The sequence below is a fragment of the Urocitellus parryii genome, chromosome 8, assembly GCF_045843805.1.
Source record: "Urocitellus parryii isolate mUroPar1 chromosome 8, mUroPar1.hap1, whole genome shotgun sequence".
NCBI classification, from domain to species: domain Eukaryota; kingdom Metazoa; phylum Chordata; class Mammalia; order Rodentia; family Sciuridae; genus Urocitellus; species Urocitellus parryii.
The window spans coordinates 44,226,613-44,245,947 of NC_135538.1; the positions used below are offsets into that span (position 1 = coordinate 44,226,613).

Below are 19,335 nucleotides of genomic sequence, written 5' to 3' on the forward strand. Positions count from 1 at the left end.
CTGACTGTTGGGCATGGTAGTGCACACTTGCAATCCCAGAGTCTAGAGAGGCTGGGGATCCCAAGTTCAAAGTCAGTCTCAGTAACTTAAGGAGGCACTAAGGAACTCAGTGAGTCCCTGTCTCCAAATAAAATACCAAAAAAAAAGGTCTGGGGATTGTGGCTCAGTAATTAAGTGCCCATCCCTGGTACCAAAAAAAAAAGAAGAAGAAGAAAGAAAACAATTAATAAACTGATTTTAAATTTACATGGAAAATCACAGCAACAAGAACAGCCAAAACAAGTTTGAAGTAGGACAAATTTGGAGGACTTTATTACTGTATCAAATAGTGTAGTGTTCAGATAAGGATAGACACAGATCAGTGGAAGAGAATGCAGGTCTAGAAATAGACCCACAGATACAAAGTCAATTGATTTTTCAGGAAAATGCCAAGATAATTCAGTAGAGAAAGGATAGCCACTTAAAAAAATGGTGCTAGAACACTTACATAATCCATCAACTGATAAATGAATGAGTGGATTTTAATAAATATATACTAGGAATTTAAAGGAATAAACTGTTGGTGCATACATCAACATGGTGAATATTTAAAAGTATTATGCAAAGTGAAAGACACCAAGCATTAAAAGCTACAGAGCTTCCATTTATATAAAATTCCAGAAAAGATGAAATGAAGGAGGGAAGTCAGATCAGTGGTTGCTAGAGGTTGTGGGTTGTGGGAGGCGAATGATTACAGAGGGGCTCCTTTAAAAAGGTGGATTTTACTGTTACATAAATTATATATATACCACAACAACCATAACTCTAAAAATATATAAACTCAAATCTTTATTTTTACATTCACCAGACTTGAAATCACTCTGTCAAATGTTGTTGAAGTTTCTGAACACTTAACTCTCCCTGTGCTCATCCTGTCATCCTGTGTCACCCTGGCTGGTGGCGAACAGGACAAGTATACAGCTTGAGCTTTCGTACCCTGTTGGTAGAACAGCATAGAAAGACACCACATAAGAATAGATTGGAAGGGCATGGAAAAAAATAACAGTGCCAGGGGAGATGTACATTCATTGTCATAAAATCCTTTTTTAGTTGGAGTGACATCTTCTAGAGGAAGTAATTTTAAGAATAACTTTCAGATTGGATTTCTTTTGTCTGCTGAAAAGGAGAGGATTCACAGCTTGGAGGCAAGAGATTTGAACTTTAATTATCTTGCTACTTGTACTTATAGTCAATTTTTCATTGTTTCTTCTTTAAACCATCTGTCAAATATAATATATATATATATATATATATATATATATTATATCTGATATATATATATCAGAGTTTTGCCTGAGAAGCACTTTGAGTACTTTGATTTAATGAATTTTTCTCTTGCCTTCCTTTTTAGACCACCTCACTGTGGTAGACATTGTTGTTATGGTTACTGTGTTAAACATTTGTATTATTATGGTTTTAAGATAAAAACCTGCAAACGTTTGTTTTGTCTTGGCTGCTATCTAAAGTGTAATAACTCTTTGAACTAAGACATGGATTACAACCAATATTTTAGGCTTCCATTTCTTTACCTTTACATAACAATTTTTACTTTGCAGAGCATTTTAGCATATTTATTTCATTTAAAGATCACTATAGTTTAGTGCATTTAAGGAATTACAGGACTTTGTTCTCTAGTTATTGTTATTAAATAGGTCTTTATTGAGTGTCAGGTATAGATATTGGTGACATTTGGTTTTGTTCCTCTCCTCACTAAACTATTTTGGAATTTATAAAGACATTTATACCATATTATTCTTATCATAAGCAAAGAGTCAATTTCTAAACATTGCATACTGTATAATTATATAATACTTTCAGTGGCTTGTATGTTTTATTTCCCCATCTTGGTTTTTCTTTCGTTTTCTTTTTCTTTGTCATTTCTCCATGTTGGAAAGATTTCTTTTTCTTGATCAATTTAGTGAAGAGAGTTTTTAATTACCTTGTAATAACAAACCTGGGTTTCAGTGGTCTCTTCTGAAATTACTCAACTCATTTCTAGCCTACTCCCAGGAACAGTAGGACTACTGTGTGTTGACAAGCATCTCGTTGTATTTGATTTTCAACATGATGTTTCTAACATATGCTGGCCTGTTGAAATTTTCAACCAGACTTAACACTTCTTATGCATCAAAAATTTTAAATTTTATTTAGAATCAGAGCAGTCATATAACCTGTTTTTGAATCTCTCCTACCTAGGGTTACTAGGCTCTAAGCTTTCCATACAGAAATAAGAACTCAAAAGAAGTGAAAATGTTTTCCCTTTCAAATTTTTCTTTTCTTCTTTGTGACTTTACAGAATTACTTAAAACTGGTACTGTCATCTCTCATAAACAAGTGCCCAACAATAACAATAGCAGTGAATATCCCTTATTTAAAGTAAAGCATAATTAAATTGTTAATATTTTTATGGAGAAGTCGTTGTGGTCCTAGTGGAAAGAGCAAACACTTCTGTGCCCTGAGACCTAGCCTCAGTTCCAGCTGTTCCCTCATTGCCGCTGCAGCATCAGAGGTTCAGTCATCTTCAAACCTACTTTCCCACAGTGTGATTCACTATTTCGTGTGTTTGTTGGGTCTTTTAGACTCATTCACTTCTATTTAATATTTGAGTTCTCTTTTCTTCCATCATTTCAACTTCTTCAAAAGAGGCCCAGTTAGATACTGTCATCCCTACTAAAAGATTTATTCAAGAACAGCTCCTTGGCCTCTGGCCACTTTATGGATTGACTGTTCTTGGGTCAGCTGCCAGTCCATTCAGTTCCTCTGTGGCAGTTTACACAAAAGGAATCAGGTTTATGTGCTTAGTGAACACTCCAGTGTTTGGCCTATCCAGACTGTAATGAGGACAAAAAAGTCACTTCAGGAGTATACCACAGAGCAGGTCAGAAGAAAAGGTAGGTTCCTCAGTGCTGGAAAATAGTAGTTTAGGCAGGCAGAATAATATCCTAGCAAATCAATCTTTATAGGAGGTGATTCTTATGAAAAAAAGTTTTGAGCTCACTGGGTTTCAAAGAAATATACAGAAGGAATGGGAGGGTTTTAAAGATAGTACTTAATCTCAGGTACTAGTGAGCTGTAGACACTTGGTCTCACTCCATTGTAGTTTTTTTTAGTACAATTTTTTTTAAGTTGTCAATGGACCTTTATTTTATTTATTTATATATGGTGCTAAGACTCAAACCCAATGCCTCATACATGCAAGGCAAGTGTTCTACCACTGAGCCACAACCCCAGCCCTCTCTATAATAGTTTTTATAATTTCTTTCCAGATTAAAGCTTCAACCAACTAAGTGATACTTTTTCCTCTATATAAGTTGCCTTTTAACTTTTTTATTTTTTAACTTTTATTTTGACAATATCACAGAAAAATGCAAGAATAATACATTGTTTTTGCTTTCAGTTCAGCAGTAAAGTGTGCCCTGAATCACCAGTGTTTTATCTATCATCTGTTTGGCAGTATGAACCCATGAGAACTCTCTTTAAATTCCACTTTAGTTTATGTTCGTTTTTCATACCACTTACTCTATGTCACTCTCCAGTTTAAGAAAAAGTTGGTTCTATCTCCAACAGTGGCCCATCTAATGTTTTAGGCTAATAGCTTTCGGAATCTCAAGTTTTACCATTTAGAGGACTGTTAATCTTTCTGATGCAAAGTATGCAGTAAATTGCCAAGTGCAAAACTCGAGAAAATGTCTCTAGAGACCTGCAGCATAACATGGTGTTAATTAGTAATACATGGGGTTAAGTGTGAAGACAGGAACACTTAATCATTAATTCTAACAAAATAAAATAAAATATAGTACTCCAAATTTTACCCTTAGGAAAAACCTTAAAACCCTAACCTTCTCCTCAAACTCCATTTCAAACACTTTACTCATTTTGGCCCAAAGCTTGGAAACTCCAGGATAGGAGTCATTCACCAGGCTACCACCCTGTCTCTCAGGGTTCACTTACATAGGTTTTCCTTTGAGACACATGGTATCTTCCTTGCATCATCAAATTGTAAAATGTCTTTTTTTTTTTGCTTTCTCTCTCCTATATCTCAGGTGACTAAAGGTAAAGGTATTGATTTGTGAAATGGTTTTGGTTTGAAATACAATCTCCCTTAAAGATATTAGTGTGAACCACTGAATCAGGGTACCACCTGGCCTCCAAGACTACAGAAATTTCTCATTTTTTTTCAATGTGTCACTTTATATGTACTGCAGACTATTAGAAAGTTCTTTTTTATAAAAAGAAACAGTATACTTATTTTGTTCCATTTAATTGTGCTAACTTCACAAATTGCTTTTAGAGTTAAGGTTAAACTTTTTACATTGTTTCACATGGTGGGCATACAACTTCAGGGGCCATCATAGTGTATACACTTACCATTTAAATGCTTACGTGACTGGGAGGGAATCTACCTGATTTCTGTAGTATAAAACTTATAATCAGAATAAAAAAAGTGGTAAAATGCTCAGGATGCCCAGAGTCTACCAAAATGTAAATCACAGTGTCAATAACCAAAATGTAGGTCTTATTGAGTCAATGCATGTTTGAGAAGACCACTAATGTTGTTTTTCTTTGTTTATGTTACTTAAATCTGCAAATATTTTTAAAGTTTGAGAGTTCACTTACATTTTCCCTAGCTGCTTAATGAAATAGAACAGGAAAACAAAATGCAAATGGTGTAATGTGAACTTTAAAAAAGGGATGACAGTACTTGAGTTTAGGTAAATTCTTTTTAAACTGTGCAAATGCGCATCTGTGCTTGAGAGAATGGCAGCACAGTGCCATACAATGGTGCGTGGTCCTTTGAAAGAACTTTATGTGATGATGACCTTCAAGGCCTTGAATACCAAACTAAATAAATGATTTGGGAAAAATCAGGGTTCTTCTCAAACTTAACTATAGATAATGCCTCATCAAGGGCAGAGTATCACTGGATTCTTCAATAATAGAGGATATTCTAGCTGTTTGCTAAGGACAACTTAGCATTATAATTATATATTTGGTGCTATTAAATTATACTCACATGCCCAGGTAGGAAGAACAATCTGAACATTAAACAGCAAGGTAGCAATGTATAGTTTTGCTCAAAACTCATGTCTTAAGCACTCATCAGTGTAGAGCTGTTTGCCAGCTTCTGGCCCACAAAAAAATGAAAGGACAAGGCCTTTGTTCTTGATGTGCTTACAAGACAGACAAGTAAACATTTATTGTACACTGTCAGTCTAACAGCCCTCTAAGAGCCATGGCACAAACTTGAACTTGATTACTCCATTGCTGATCAGTGTTCTGGCCCACAACTAGACTACTGAGTCAGAGTCTCTGAGATGGACCTTGGAATCTGTTAGGTCTCATTGGACAGCCTGGCAGAGGGACCACTGCTCCAGACTGATTGCTGTGCACCCAGATAATCTGCCTCTACCTCCCAAGATCTTGGAAGCTGTGTCTTTGTAGACTACTCTCCTGTTGAGAGGAGGAAGTTAGTCATTCTACATAATCCCCCTGAGAGGACTGAATGGGACTATAGAATAGGTTGAGAAGTGTTCCTTGGAAGCATCCAGATGTGCCACCAAGATATGAAAATATAATCTAAAATCATATACTTTGAGAGTTTGTGTTCTTCTAGATGACCACATAATCAGAACTCTTCCTCCATCTCCTCTTTCCTATTCCCATTGCTTATGAGTTGTCTTACTACTCATTGAGCTAATATAGGTGTGAAAGGTAATTTTCAACTTAAAGACCTTGTTAAAAGGTGGGAAAGAATGTACGTACCTAGTATTTAAGATTGCCAAATATATATATAATGCATTGAGAATAGGTTTTGTTTTTTGGTTTTTTTGTACTAAATGGTTTTGATTTTTTAAAACTGAGGTTGAATTAATGTAGACATGTGAGACAGTCTAGAAATTGATATTTGAAAGTTCCATCTCAGACTGTTTTCTATCCAGATTCTTTTGGTAAGGAGACCACTCAACTGTTACTGGGTTTGCCATAGCCAAAGGATCTGAAGCGTGCTAGAGGTTTTACTGTATATTACTCACAGTAGATTAACTGCCATAGCAAATAGTAGCTTAACACTGTATATTTCTTGTATATGTATGTATGTGACACTAATCCCATTAAGGGGACTCTGCCCTCATAAACTCTTCTAAAACTATTTCCCACAGGTCCCATTGCCCAATACCATCACATTGGGTGTTAGAGCTTCAAGATATGAATTTGGTGGGGGACACAAACATTCAGTTCATAACAGCCTCTATTCCTTTTGACATGGGGGAGTAAAAGTGCAAAACAAAATATGCCATTTTAATTATATTAAGTGTACTATTTCATTAGTGTTAAGTATAGTCACTTCATTGTGCAAACCAGTCTTTCATCTTAAAAACTGAAACTCATTACTCATTAAATAACTCCCCATTTCCCCTCCTCCCAACCCTTGTCAACCACTTTTTCCTATGAACTTGATTACTCCAGATAACTCCTAAGTAGAATCACACAGTATTTTTGTTTGTGACTGGCTCCTGAGGTTCATCTGTGTCGTAGCATGTATTCTAATTTCCTTTTTTTTTAAGTCTGAATAATTTTCCATTGTATGTGTAGAACTCATTTTCTTCATCTGTGTACACTTGAGCTGTTGTACCTTTTGGCTCTTGTGTATCATGCTGCCAAAGACACTGGTGTGGCCTCTGTTACAAGTAAACATGGAGATTGCTCAATAAGAGTCATAAAGGGAGTCATGGAGATCATCCCCAAAAAAGAGCATTTTCTGGAAGTATTGTACTGGTAAAAATAATATGTGTTACCTAAGTTTATAATGTTAAGAAAATTACTACTGTGTTTATAGGTAAGGTTAAACATGGATTTAATGAATGGAAAGCTAGCTCTACCACGCGGCCTGCGCAATGGTTTCATTAATGAGGTTCTAGGCATAAAGTTAGTTAGAAGAGATCGAAATAAAACACACAGACTCAGTTACCTTATTTCTATTGCTAGGTCCGAGACAGCTCCCCTCTCTGGTTTGCTCCTCTAGCCGCCCAGCAGGGCAGCAAGGATTACTCAGGGCTAGCAGGAGAGAGAGAGAGTGAACACGCCGGGGACTAGCCTTTTATTGGGGAACAAGAGATTTAGGGGAGAATTCCATCCAATGAAGGTTGAGGGGGGCTGCACTCCAAGGTCAGGGTCAGTGATTGGGTCCCCGGGGTCAGTGGTCAGGCACACCCCCACACGGATGGGCTCTCTCATCAGGAAAGGGTCGGGAAAGCTTCGACACTGCCAAAGCACCTCAGACCCTTAACAGGAGTCACCCAATCACGTGTTAGAATGGCTTCCCACAGCTAGCTTTTTCTAGAAACCAGTGTTTTCATTCCTTGAAGTTAATGAAGAAAAAAATGTGTATCAGCATTGTTTTATGACTGTTAAAGTCTATGAAAATATAGTAACTGAATTTTAGGATTACTGAACTAAGATTTACTTTTATTTATCATTTAATTAATACAAATATATTGAGCATTTAATGTGTAAGGATAATAGCAATAAGTCAGTCCCTCAAGGAGTAACAAATTTAGTAGGAACAAATAAGGCAAATAAATAGATACCTAAAAACATCAGGTAGAATCTTGAGATCACGGGAGTTGTACATCTAAAATGTTACAGCCCATAGGGGAGGAGATCTGGAAAAGAAAAAAACATTGATTTTTGAAACTTAGCAGATATAGGTTTGAATCTCAGAAAAACTGTCTCATTGTAATCTTGGGGAAGTTAATATCTAATCTTCTAGCTTCCTTATTAAGTTTGTGATAATAGCACTCACTTTCAGGTTTCTGTGAAGATGAAATAATATGTATAAATCTAACAGTGGTTGGTATTACAAATGTGGTAATCATTTTTATTAATATAATTGAAGAAAGTTATGTTCACATTGGATTAGAAAAATGAATTACCTTATACTAATTCATGAGCTCATTCATTCAGTGGTCTTTGTGAGCCACCAGTATGCACAGAGTGTTTTGGATTAGAGAGAGAGAGAGAGAAACGAACACATACCTGTTTGTTGAGAACATACCTGTTTGTTTTCTAAAGCCCTTTTCAGTTTTTAACAGAAATGATAACAGGTCTGTAACCACTAGGTTTATTAATTGCCTTCTCCTCTTTCACCTGCCTAGAGACTTCCTGGCATTGTCTGAATCCTCCTTCTTTGCTATAGAGATTTTCCTAACTTCTTATTCCACATTGTCACCTCTTTTATCTACTCCCCTGTTTTTCCTCATTTTCATTTCTTCACCTCAGGAAGCCTTTTCTCATTGCATACAACTCTTAACTTGGTCCACTTCATGAAATTTAATTTCATTTTTTTTCTGGTTACCTCAGGAATAATTTACCACCTTCTTTCTGTCTTTGCATCTCACATCGGATTGTATCCCTCATAGATATTCTGGTGTATCCTTAGAAGTTTCTGTCTCCTGATACTATAGTCAGAATCCCTTGCACACCTACTATCTGCCAGGTGCTCTCTTGGGCCTCCTCATCCTCCAGCAATTCTATTGTAAAATAATTGGAGTCAGGAACTAGCTGAACACCTTTTTGAATTCTCAGTATATCCTTTTCACATAGAAAATAGCCTATAAATATTAGTTGATCAGACAGAGGAAGAATGATTAATTGTACATAGTATTAAAAATATTTTTCATTATTTCATATGCAAGTATATTTTGTTTCATTGCCAGTATTGCAAAAATACTCCTTTTATGGTAAATACAAAGTCTCACCTGATTATATATTAAATGTGCTTTTGTGGGATCAGTAGGAACCATTTACTGCACTGCTTTTTTGGAAAATGATTCCCAAGTTCTAAACAACTAGCTGTGTAGAAACCATTTTTGAACATAAATTGTAAGATGTGGACTATCTTTTCAGAATTTTCTCCTTTTACTAATCTTTTTTAAAGGGGATTAAGTCTTTGGTAAAAAGCACTTTGTATTTCTTGTTCAATGAATGTTTTTTGTTTTGTTTTGTTTTGTTTTTGTTTTTGTTTTGTTTTTGCCACAAAGATTCTTAAACTTTTTCGTTCTCAGGGAATGAAGTAACTTCTAGAGCCAACTCAAAATAGATAGAAGATTAACAGCTGTAGCACACGTTTGCTGATGTCATAGGACTGTGACTTAGGAGAAGCAGACCTCCCACTATAACTAAAAATGGAATCAAGTGCAGAACATACCCATTTACAGATCATTTATTTTACATTTCTTATTGTCAATGAATATACATATTATTTTGAGAACTTGTTCAACATTTATCAGTTTAAGAACAGTATCTAAGTTATGTCATATCCATACCTATCCTGCTACCATCCCACTTAGGACTTTAGTACCTCTTTACTGAACCATTACACTAGCATCCCACCCATGTCTCATATACATTCCTTCCCTGTCCAGCACACCACCAGGCCCAAACCTCCTCACACATACACACACCCTTTCATAAATGCTCCTCAAAAACTCTATGGTTCAGGCATGGTGGTACATACCTGTAATCCCAGTGTCTTAGGAGGCTTATGCAGGAGGATTGCAAATTCAAGGGTAGCCATGCAACTTAGTGAGACCCTGCCTCAAAATAAAAAATAAAAAAATAAAAAGAACTGGGGATGTGGCTCAGTGGTTAAGCACTTCTTTTTTTTTTTTTTTTTTTGGTATTGGGGAATAGCAAAAAAAAAAAGTAAACCAATCCTTAATTTCCTGATTTCCTATTCTTTTCTCCCTTCCTTTCTCTTTTATGATTAGAAAAATCAAAACAAGTAAATATACAGAAAGTTTTTGCTCACCATTCCCCAAAGTCATCCCTACCTCTTGTTCTCCACTGGTATATGTCTCTATCCATTTAAAAATGTCCAGGTGTCTTGAAGGGTCCAGTTTAAAAGTCATATCATAGTGTTTTCCTGGTCATCTTTTTCATCACATAGACAAATAACATTTTTCTTAGTTCCCTGGGAACTTTATACTTATAGAACCTAGGATTTGCTGCCTTGAATTACATTATAGTTGGTAGTTTACGAGCTTCTGAAGAATAGTATCCATGTTTGGTTTAATTTCATATACTTCTTAGCTCTTAGCAGAGTGTGCTCACTAGAGGAGCATAAAGAGTATTCATTCAACAGTTGTTTCTCTTCAAGATAAACTAGTTTCAGTATACCTAATTTGAACTTGTTATTTGTGATACCACCTTATATTATGTCACATTTTTTCCTCTGGATTCTCAAGGTGAAAATGAAGTCCCATTTTAGTGACAAGATTGATCTTGGTTTTTATTTGAATCTCACAGTCAGTGAATTTCACCCTCTCTCCCCATAGCCTCGTGTGCAAGCTAAACACAAGGACCACCATACTAGCAGCAACCAACCCTAAAGGCCAGTATGATCCCCAGGAGTCTGTGTCTGTGAACATCGCCCTCGGCAGCCCACTTTTAAGTCGATTTGACCTGATCCTGGTTTTGCTTGATACCAAAAATAAAGACTGGGATCGTGTAATTTCCTCCTTTATCTTAGAAAATAAAGGTATGTGAAAATATACAAATAATCCAATATGGCAAGGAAAGATTAGACCTGACTAAAGGAAATTTCTCTTGAAGAAAATTAAATAAATCTCACAGAGGGGAGTGAGTGAGAGAATCTGGTTCAGGGGCCCCAGAATAATGAGGAGAAGGAAAAGAGGCTTTCTCCACCTGGTACAATGAGCTTTTATATATATGTCCTTTGTGATGAAAGGGTGCAACCTTATGATATAAAATTTCCATTCAACTCTTGCACATTAAGAAAACTGAACTGCTTTATGAGTTGAAATCTCTAAAAGTGAGCTTTACATTTGTTACTATGAAGCAGACCAAAAGTGTTCTGAATAATTTTAACCCTTGAGATAGCTTGTTTTTATTAAGCTTAGATTATAAGTCTGTCCATTCTAGAATGTATGCTTTACAAAGAATAGGACTAGATTTCAATGAACACAAAAACCTAAATGAGTACAAGAAGCTGGTGTAGTGTCACATGCCTTATAATCCCAGTGACTAGGAGTCTGAGGTAGGAGGATCACAAGTTTGAGCCAACCTCAGCAACTTGGCAAGAACCTGTCTCAAAATAAAAAGGACTGGGGAATGTAACTCAATTGTAAGTTACTCCTGGGTTCAATCCCCAGTACCAAAGATAAATAAAATAAAATTATAAAAAAATGAGTATAAGAACTTTATCAAATCCCTTAAGATGACATATTTTCCTGTTCTTAAATTTTACTAACCCAACATGTAATATACAGGTTACCCAAGCAAATCAGAGAAGCTGTGGAGTATGGAAAAGATGAAAACCTACTTCTGCCTCATTAGGACTCTCCAGCCCACTCTGTCTGATGCTGGCAATCAAGTTCTTCTCCGGTACTACCAGAGGCAAAGGCAGAGTGATTCCCGGAATGCCGCCAGGACAACCATCCGCCTGTTGGAAAGCTTGATTAGATTAGCAGAAGGTTTATCTCTTATTTGGTGATACTTCTCTTGAGTGCCTACTGTGTGCAGAGCATGTAGCTTGGAACTGTGGAGTCAAGAATAAATTGGGATAATCCCTACTCTAAGATGCTCACAGTCACTTAAAAAGAAAAGGCTGTGAGCCCTAAGACTTCCACTCATCAGAGGACAGATAATGGATGTCAAGTGGAATGTTGTATCTTTAAGAAAGAGGAATCTTGGTTGACATCTCAAGACCTCCCATAACTTAGCATACCACTATTTAGAAAGCCTCATTTCTGATGTCTTCTCAGTTCTATTAGCTTTTTTAGTGGAACAGTTACTTGCTTAGAATTGTTTTCCATATATCTTCTGTGGTTCTTGCTCAGTATTTTCCAGTCATGACCCATCCCCATTGTTAAAACAACCAAATCAACAATGCCATGTCCTGTCCCATTCCTAAGTCATAGAACTTAACATATACACGTATAGCTAATGTGCCTCTCAAACATTTATTTTCTAACATTGGCTTTTACATTTTAGATTATGTTTAAATAATATTTTAAAAACTTCCCATGAACTTTATGAATCACATGATAAAATAATATAAGCTTAATAAAAGATACCATAAAAGTAATGGACCTCATTTTTTTCCAAGGATTTATGTCTAATATTAGGGCAAGAGTACCCAAAATTCAAGCTTGCTTGTCAGTAGTTTTGAAAAGCTCATAAATCATAGATTTAAAAAAAAAACAGAATTGAGAAATGAGTTTTATTTTGTGTAGTTTTATAATAGATTAAAACAAGGACTAAAAGTTGCTAAAGTATTAAATATATGTTTCTGTAGCACCTTTCTATACTGTCCAGAGTACTTTCTCATGGATGTATACAAAATTGCATGACGTGTGCAGAAGGATCAGGTCTATTGTTAGAGAAACAACTGTAAAACTGGTTGCATGTAGAATTTTGTGCTTGTTCTAGTAAAATTAATTTGTTATTAGTGTTCATTCATAAAGCATGATTTGTGTGTGTGTGTGTGTGTGTGTGTGTGTGTGTGTGTGGAGGAGAGCAGGAGTAGAGAATTACCTGTATCATCCTAAATAATCCTAAATTCAAATGCATTTTATTTTCTTAGCTCATGCTCGGCTAATGTTTCGTGATATTGTGACTCTAGAAGACGCTATTACTGTGGTATCAGTAATGGAGTCTTCAATGCAGGTAAGGATATTTTGTGTATCTGATGTGTACCTTTATTACAAGCTTTCTTTCAAAAAAAGATACTATCAAGAGTTATAAAAATGATCTTATTCTAGCTAGACCTAGTAAATGCTGGAAAAATATCCATAGATAATCATTTAATAGAAGGGGGAAATGTTATAGAGACCTTTCATTGCATCATTGACATTGCTTTTGCTCATTGGTGGAAAATAGTGTGTCTCAACTCTTCTCAGCACACCTGAGTGATGTTCACAGTCTCTCTAATGACAGTATCATTTCTTAAATCAATGATTACCATCCAGAACTGGGAAAGAGAACTATTAAAATGTGAAAAATTTTCCTAGTTGATTCTCATCCCAAGGTGGGGGTATTTAGTGCTGGTCTTAGCCACCTGGGAGCTGAAGACCCTTCTGTGTCCTTGCTATGTGCTGGATGGCCCTGTGACTCTGGTATTTTCTCACCCCGTAGGGAGGTGCACTGCTGGGAGGTGTGAACGCTCTCCACACTTCCTTTCCTGAAAATCCTCAGGCGCAGTACCAGAGACAGTGTGAACTTATTCTGGAAAAACTGGAGCTGCAGAGCCTCTTAAATGAAGAGCTTGAAAGACTTGAAAGGTGAGGAAGGAAAACCAAGAAAGGCACATAGTGGAAAATAACTTCTCTGGCATTTAGTGAAACAAGGGAATGTAAACTGAATAGAATCTATCTATATTGTTTAAAGAGCATTGTTATCTATTATCTATTATCTGTTATCTATTGCTGTAAAATCAACCATTCTAAATCTGAGTGGTTTAAAAAAAAATTCCACAACTTTAATGCTCACTTTCTGGGAGTCAGAAATTCAGGCAGGCTCAGGGGAGATGGCTTGCTACTTACTCCATGTTGTGTCAGCTGGGGCGACACCTCAGAAACTTAGCTTTCTCATGATTTGAGAAGATGTGGATAATAGTCATGACAGACACATGGGAAGGAATGTGTTAGTCAAAGCAAATCAGTGGAAGCATGGACTCTGGCTGCCTGAAGAAATTTGACCATAACTTTAATGTTTGCCTATTTCCTAAATACATGGGTTTCTGCAAAGCTAGACTTTGTATACCTGAGAAAGAGTAGTAAGGAATGGCAAGCTTGCTCATTCAGGCATCTTCATGTTAATGTGAATGGCTTAATAATTGACCTGAATCTGATAAATGAAGTGCATATGGAGGTGGAGCAACTCCAGGAGAATTTGGGGACCACAATGGGATAGATACTGTATTAAGTAAAACCTTGGAATTCTTTGTTACTATTTATTTATTTATTAGCTCTAATCAGTTATACACAACAGTAGAAAGCTCTCTGATTCATTGTACACAAATGGAGCAGAATTTTTCACTTTTCTGGTTGTGCATGAAGTAGAGTCACACCATTCATGCCGTCATACATGTACCTAGGATAATGATGTCCATCTCATTCTACCGTTTTTCCTACCCCTTTGCCCCCGCCCCCCTCCCATTTGTCCCATAGAAAGTTCCTCCACTTATCCCATGCATATTCCCCCATATGAATTAACATTCACTTATCAGAGAAAACATTTGGCCCCTGATTTTTTGAGATTGGCTTATTTCACTTAGCTTGATGGTCTCCAACTCCATCCGTTTACCTGCAAATGCCATAATTTTATTCTCTTTTAATGCTGAGTAATATTCCACTTAGTATATGTACCATAGTTTCTTTATCCATTCATCTATTGGAGGGAATCTAGAAAACCTTGAGAATTCTTTTCTCTTCCATTTGCTTCCTTCTCCTAGCAGCATTCTTTTTTATTTATAAAACCTAATCAGAGCCCCCCTAGGGAAGTCAGGCATGAAGGGACTGGCTTTATCCCACCAGTGCCCAGATGACAGGCTGCAATTAACTTGCAGTCTGTATGAAATCAGCCCCCCTTTCTTTTGGCTTCTCATCTCTTCTTATGATCCAGAGCATGATGCTAAGATCAGTTACTCTGTTGGGTGGTTTATGGTCTGACCTAGCCAGTTGTTTCAAGCCCTTCCTGGATGTGGATTAGCCTTTGGAGGAGCTACTCATTTTGACCTGCCCAAGCTACCAGAAGCTGAAAAATGATGCATTCAAGAAAGGAGAACCAGTGTTGTGTGTTAGAAAAATGACAGTTGGATTAGCCAAATTCAGAATGACTTGCTTAAAGGAAAGAACAGGAGGAAAAAAGTATGTGACTATCTGAAAGATAGGATTCTGTCATAAAATGTTGTTTCTTATTGTATTTCTTCATAATGCAGAAGTATATTCTAATGTTGATCCTCAAAGCAACAAAACCAGGTGCTGAAAGTCTGACCTACTCTTATCAAGTGAGAAAAATACAACTAGCGTATAGGTTTTTACTCTTCAAGAAAGAGTTCTTCATTCCTTAAGGAAATCACATAATTCAAAAAAAATCACTGATATTTTTGTCATACTTTCTAGAAAATGCTTTACCAGAGACAGCATGCTTCAAATAATGACATTCTAGTACTCACTTTGGGGAATCAGAAAGCAGAGGGCACAAAGATGTCTTATAAGAAAGTATAATAAAATTGCACAAACTTTATTTGTGGGAGTGTTTAATTCCTGAGTAAGAATTAGATAAAAATAATAGGGCAAAATTATTCTATTCCTAAAATTTCTCATCATTTAGTATATTGTTATAAAGCTTTAACAAGTGAGTCCTCCTGACCTCTATTTGATGCTGAACAACAGTAATTTTGAAAGCTACTTGATTTTTTAATTATAACTCAAATTAGTCATAATAAACATGGATTTTCCATGTCAATATTTCCAAATTTACTGTAAATGACTATAACTCAATATTTTCTTAAAACTTCTTTTTTCTGAGTATAAAGGTAAAACATGTTCTTTGTAGGTGGGCTATTTTAGAAATTAGCAGTAATAAGAAAACAAAAATAATAATCTTATTTCCCATAGATAAATACTATTAACATTTTAATGTATGGAAATAAATTTGTATTTCCTTCTAGTCTCTTCTCTATGATTACACGTAATTTTAGAATAATTTTCTCATCTGCTTTTGGGCATAATTTTTTTTTCAGATTTAGTACATGGAAATGGGGTCATGTCACACTTTATATTGAGAAGATGTTTCTAGGGTGTTAAGGGCTTTTTAATGGGCATACTTTGGGAGTAGTACAATCCCTGTTAGAAATTCAGTTTCTAATGTGCCCAATATTTAGAATGAGTATCACTGAACAGATCATTCAGAGAGGGTTGGCTTTAGCTCTCTATCAGATTGATAAGAGAGCCACTGTCCAGATTTTATGTTGAAGCATGGCTGGGCTTTGCAGGAAAGGGTGTCAGAGTTACCTGCAATTGTCCACTATGAATGTGAATGTTCTAGGGGCAGTGCCAGTGCCAGTGCCAGCATAGAGGTATCATAGAAACCTCATTCCTGGGGAAAGTGACTTTTAGGTGCACTGAAATCCAGTTCCTTGGTTGGGTGAAGAGATCTACAGAGAGCAACAAGCCAGTTATATTTGAACATTTTTGCATGAGAGATAAGACTGAACATTTTACACAAACCTCCAATCTTAAATGAATTAAATGAACTTTCAGAGAGACTTAAAATTGTAGAGTAACCATTGATTCATTTTCTTAATTTTGCTACAATTTTATTTAAAATTAGAATGCCTATCACAGCACTGAACTCTATATTGATTTTTTTAATAAAGGATAATCCTTTTGCTGCCCTAAGCATCTATGTTTGATATTAATTTGGAATTATGTTAGACTTAAACCTTTAAGATGAGATCTCAGAGACTGAAGAAATGAAAAGGTTAATGTAGATTCTCTTCCCTTCAATACCTATTTTCCTTATTTGTCTCCATTCCAGGTTACGGAATGAAAGGGCATGCCAATCCCAACCACGGGTAATGGAGACAGAAACTGTTTCAGGGTCCTCAGGGAATGATACAAGGGAAGAACCAAAGTTTAGAACTTCAACACAGCAGGACCTGAACTGTAGCCCACATACTTCCTCCCTTGGAGGCAGTCCCCAGGGAGGCCCACTTCTAGACCTCCAACCCCATCTGAGGTCTGACAAAACAACAAGTAGAAGACATTCAGCTGAGCTCAAAGATGGCAGAGATGACGGTTTGGACTGGTTTGACTTCATGGCACCAAATAAGATAGAACCTAAAAATACTGTTCTCTCTCCTGGTCCTGAAGCAACTAAAAAAAACAAGGCGATGAAAATCTCTAAGAACAAATCTCAAGGTAGGGAAAAGAGTGGGCCAGGCCAAGAATCTGGGCCACTTCTATCACCAGGAGCAACAGGTGGTCCACTGAGGCCAGGAAGTGTGGAGGGTAAAAAGGCCAAAAGGAGAGCACTGGTGTCTGAAGCAGCAGTCCCTACTGATGAGCCCGACTCAGTACTGACTCAGCATGTCCCTAGCAGGTTGCTCAGGCTGCGCAAGGAGAAGGCCCAGATGTCATCCAAAAGTACCACCAGTGTGCCTTCACAGCCCACAGACCCTTCTGCTGCTCAGTCCATTCCTGCACATGGGCCAGAAAAAACACCAGAAATATCCAAGGGAAAGAGATTGAGATCCCTTGCTCAGGAAGAAGAGTCTGAACTTGAAAGTGTTAATCCAGTTCTCCCAGTAGCCAAACTGGCAAAGTTTACTTTCGAACAGAAGTCAAAACTGATTCACTCCTCTGAACAACACAGTCATGCATCTTCTGGCACAAGTAAAATAACAGTTTGTAGTCCTAAAATTCCCCAACATAGAATACGAAGAGAAGCAGCTGTGTCTGTGCAGGGTCCAGAAAAGCTGACCTCTACCTCAGGAAACAGAAACTTCAATCAGCAACAGAGTGAAACAAAGGAGCTGTTACATCAGCCACCAGAGAAGGATGGATCAAGAGAGGAGAAGGAATGTGGCCCTGAAAAGAGGGTTATTCAGCCTGAGTTGGAGCTTGGGAACAAGACTGGGCATTCTCATCTAACTTGTGAGACAGACAGAAAGGAAGAGGTTTCATCCAGTAAGAAAAGCAACAAGGTTCACGCTGGCACGTTGGCCAAATTGGCAAACTTCTCTTTTACTTCCTTGCTGGAATCCAAATCAGAGTCCCCTCCTCCTCCTGAAAGGAAGAACTGGGGTGAGAGAGGCCCCAGCCCGCCTCCTCCAACCACAGATCCAATGCTTGAGAGTAAAAGGAAATCTTTTCAGCTGCAGGGCTCCGCTGAGAAACTGATTCTTTCTAAAAATTCTCTCTTCACTCTATCAGAGCTAGATGATGAAGCATTAGATTTTGACTGGGATGAAGAGATGAGAAAAAAGCCATAATTGTGGAAAGCTTTCTGATCAAATTCACCTTCCCTGACTCAACATAATACCCTCAGATTATCAGTGTAGTATTTATAAGTGTATGAACTATCATCCATGTCCATTTTGAGTACCATTCCAAATACCAGCTTCCCCATCAAGTTTTATTTTTCAGGTTTATCTTCATGACTTAAAAAAGTTGTCTAATTTGAATAAGAGTGATAACAGCACTCGAAATGAATGGATTATGCTTAATTTTGCAAATGGAGTATTCTCAAAGATGGTTTTGTTATTTCATCTTATTTTTTTAAATGAGGAGGGGCTCATTCCTAAATCCCTTCTTTCCAGGAAAAAAATGCTTCAAAGGTAGCACTCATAAGTCCAAAGGCAGATGAACTCTTCTATTTTTTCTTTTTTATCTTTACCCAGGATGTACTAAGTATGGTGAATATTTATTATCACTTGGAATTATCATGTGTTTTTCTAATATTGCTTTTGTGTTTATTCTCATGCACCAGATTAAATGTGGCTAATACTTTTCTCTGAGAGGTATCCTTACAACTCGATAGCATTCTGAAGATCTGACAGCTAGTCAAATAGTAGATTTCTGAAGTACTGATCTTTTGAGTTTTCTTTTTTCTTGATCCAACATTATGTGCCTCAGATTCTTTTTTCCTCTCAGGGACCTACCTTTCACACAACTTAAATTATTATGTGGTCAGTAAAAAAGAGTGTACCCTAGTCTCAGCCATACATCATGTCACATGTACCCAAGTGGTTAATATGGAAATGTGATTCCTACCAAGATATGATTCATTTGTCTTTAAAATAAAGCAAATGATTATTTTTGACAGGAATAGATAACTTAAACTCTGTTTTTCTGTGTGCATTTAAATCACTTCTTCCTTTGGCTTCTAGCAAGGTCCTTGGGATTACTTAATTACAGTCTTTCTTTTCTGAATTATGCGTTTGTACCATAATGATTGATTCCTTAATTGTCTGAAAAACTTTTGGGCATGAAAATTACTCAAATAAATGTACTTTTCTAAGCTTTTACTTCATTAAATTTAGAGAAAGCCAAATTTGGTAAACAAATTTTTCTTAAGCATTTCAACATTAATTCAAATATTGACTAATTAAAATTTCTAAAAAAATTTAAACTATGAGTACAAATTCTGTATGTATAAGTCTTTTGAAGTCTTCAAACATCTTAAACAGCTGATAAAAGATACAAGTAATGATCATAAAATTGACTTACACCTTTTCTAAAACATTAAGATTATAGTGTAAGTAATTTA

General features: G+C 36.5%; 1 protein-coding gene across 1 annotated transcript in view; it reads left to right on the forward strand.

The window, feature by feature from the left end:
* The window catches only part of Mcm9 (minichromosome maintenance 9 homologous recombination repair factor), a 76,513-nt gene extending 57,445 nt beyond the window's left edge, over positions 1-19,068 (forward strand). The window contains exons 9-13 of the mRNA XM_026394066.2: positions 10,374-10,576; positions 11,328-11,531; positions 12,644-12,726; positions 13,195-13,340; positions 16,603-19,068. Coding sequence (XP_026249851.2) covers positions 10,374-10,576; positions 11,328-11,531; positions 12,644-12,726; positions 13,195-13,340; positions 16,603-18,058 — 2,092 coding nt within the window. The 3' untranslated portion in view covers positions 18,059-19,068. The remainder of the gene's footprint in view (positions 1-10,373; positions 10,577-11,327; positions 11,532-12,643; positions 12,727-13,194; positions 13,341-16,602) is intronic.
* Positions 19,069-19,335: the final 267 nt, after the last annotated feature.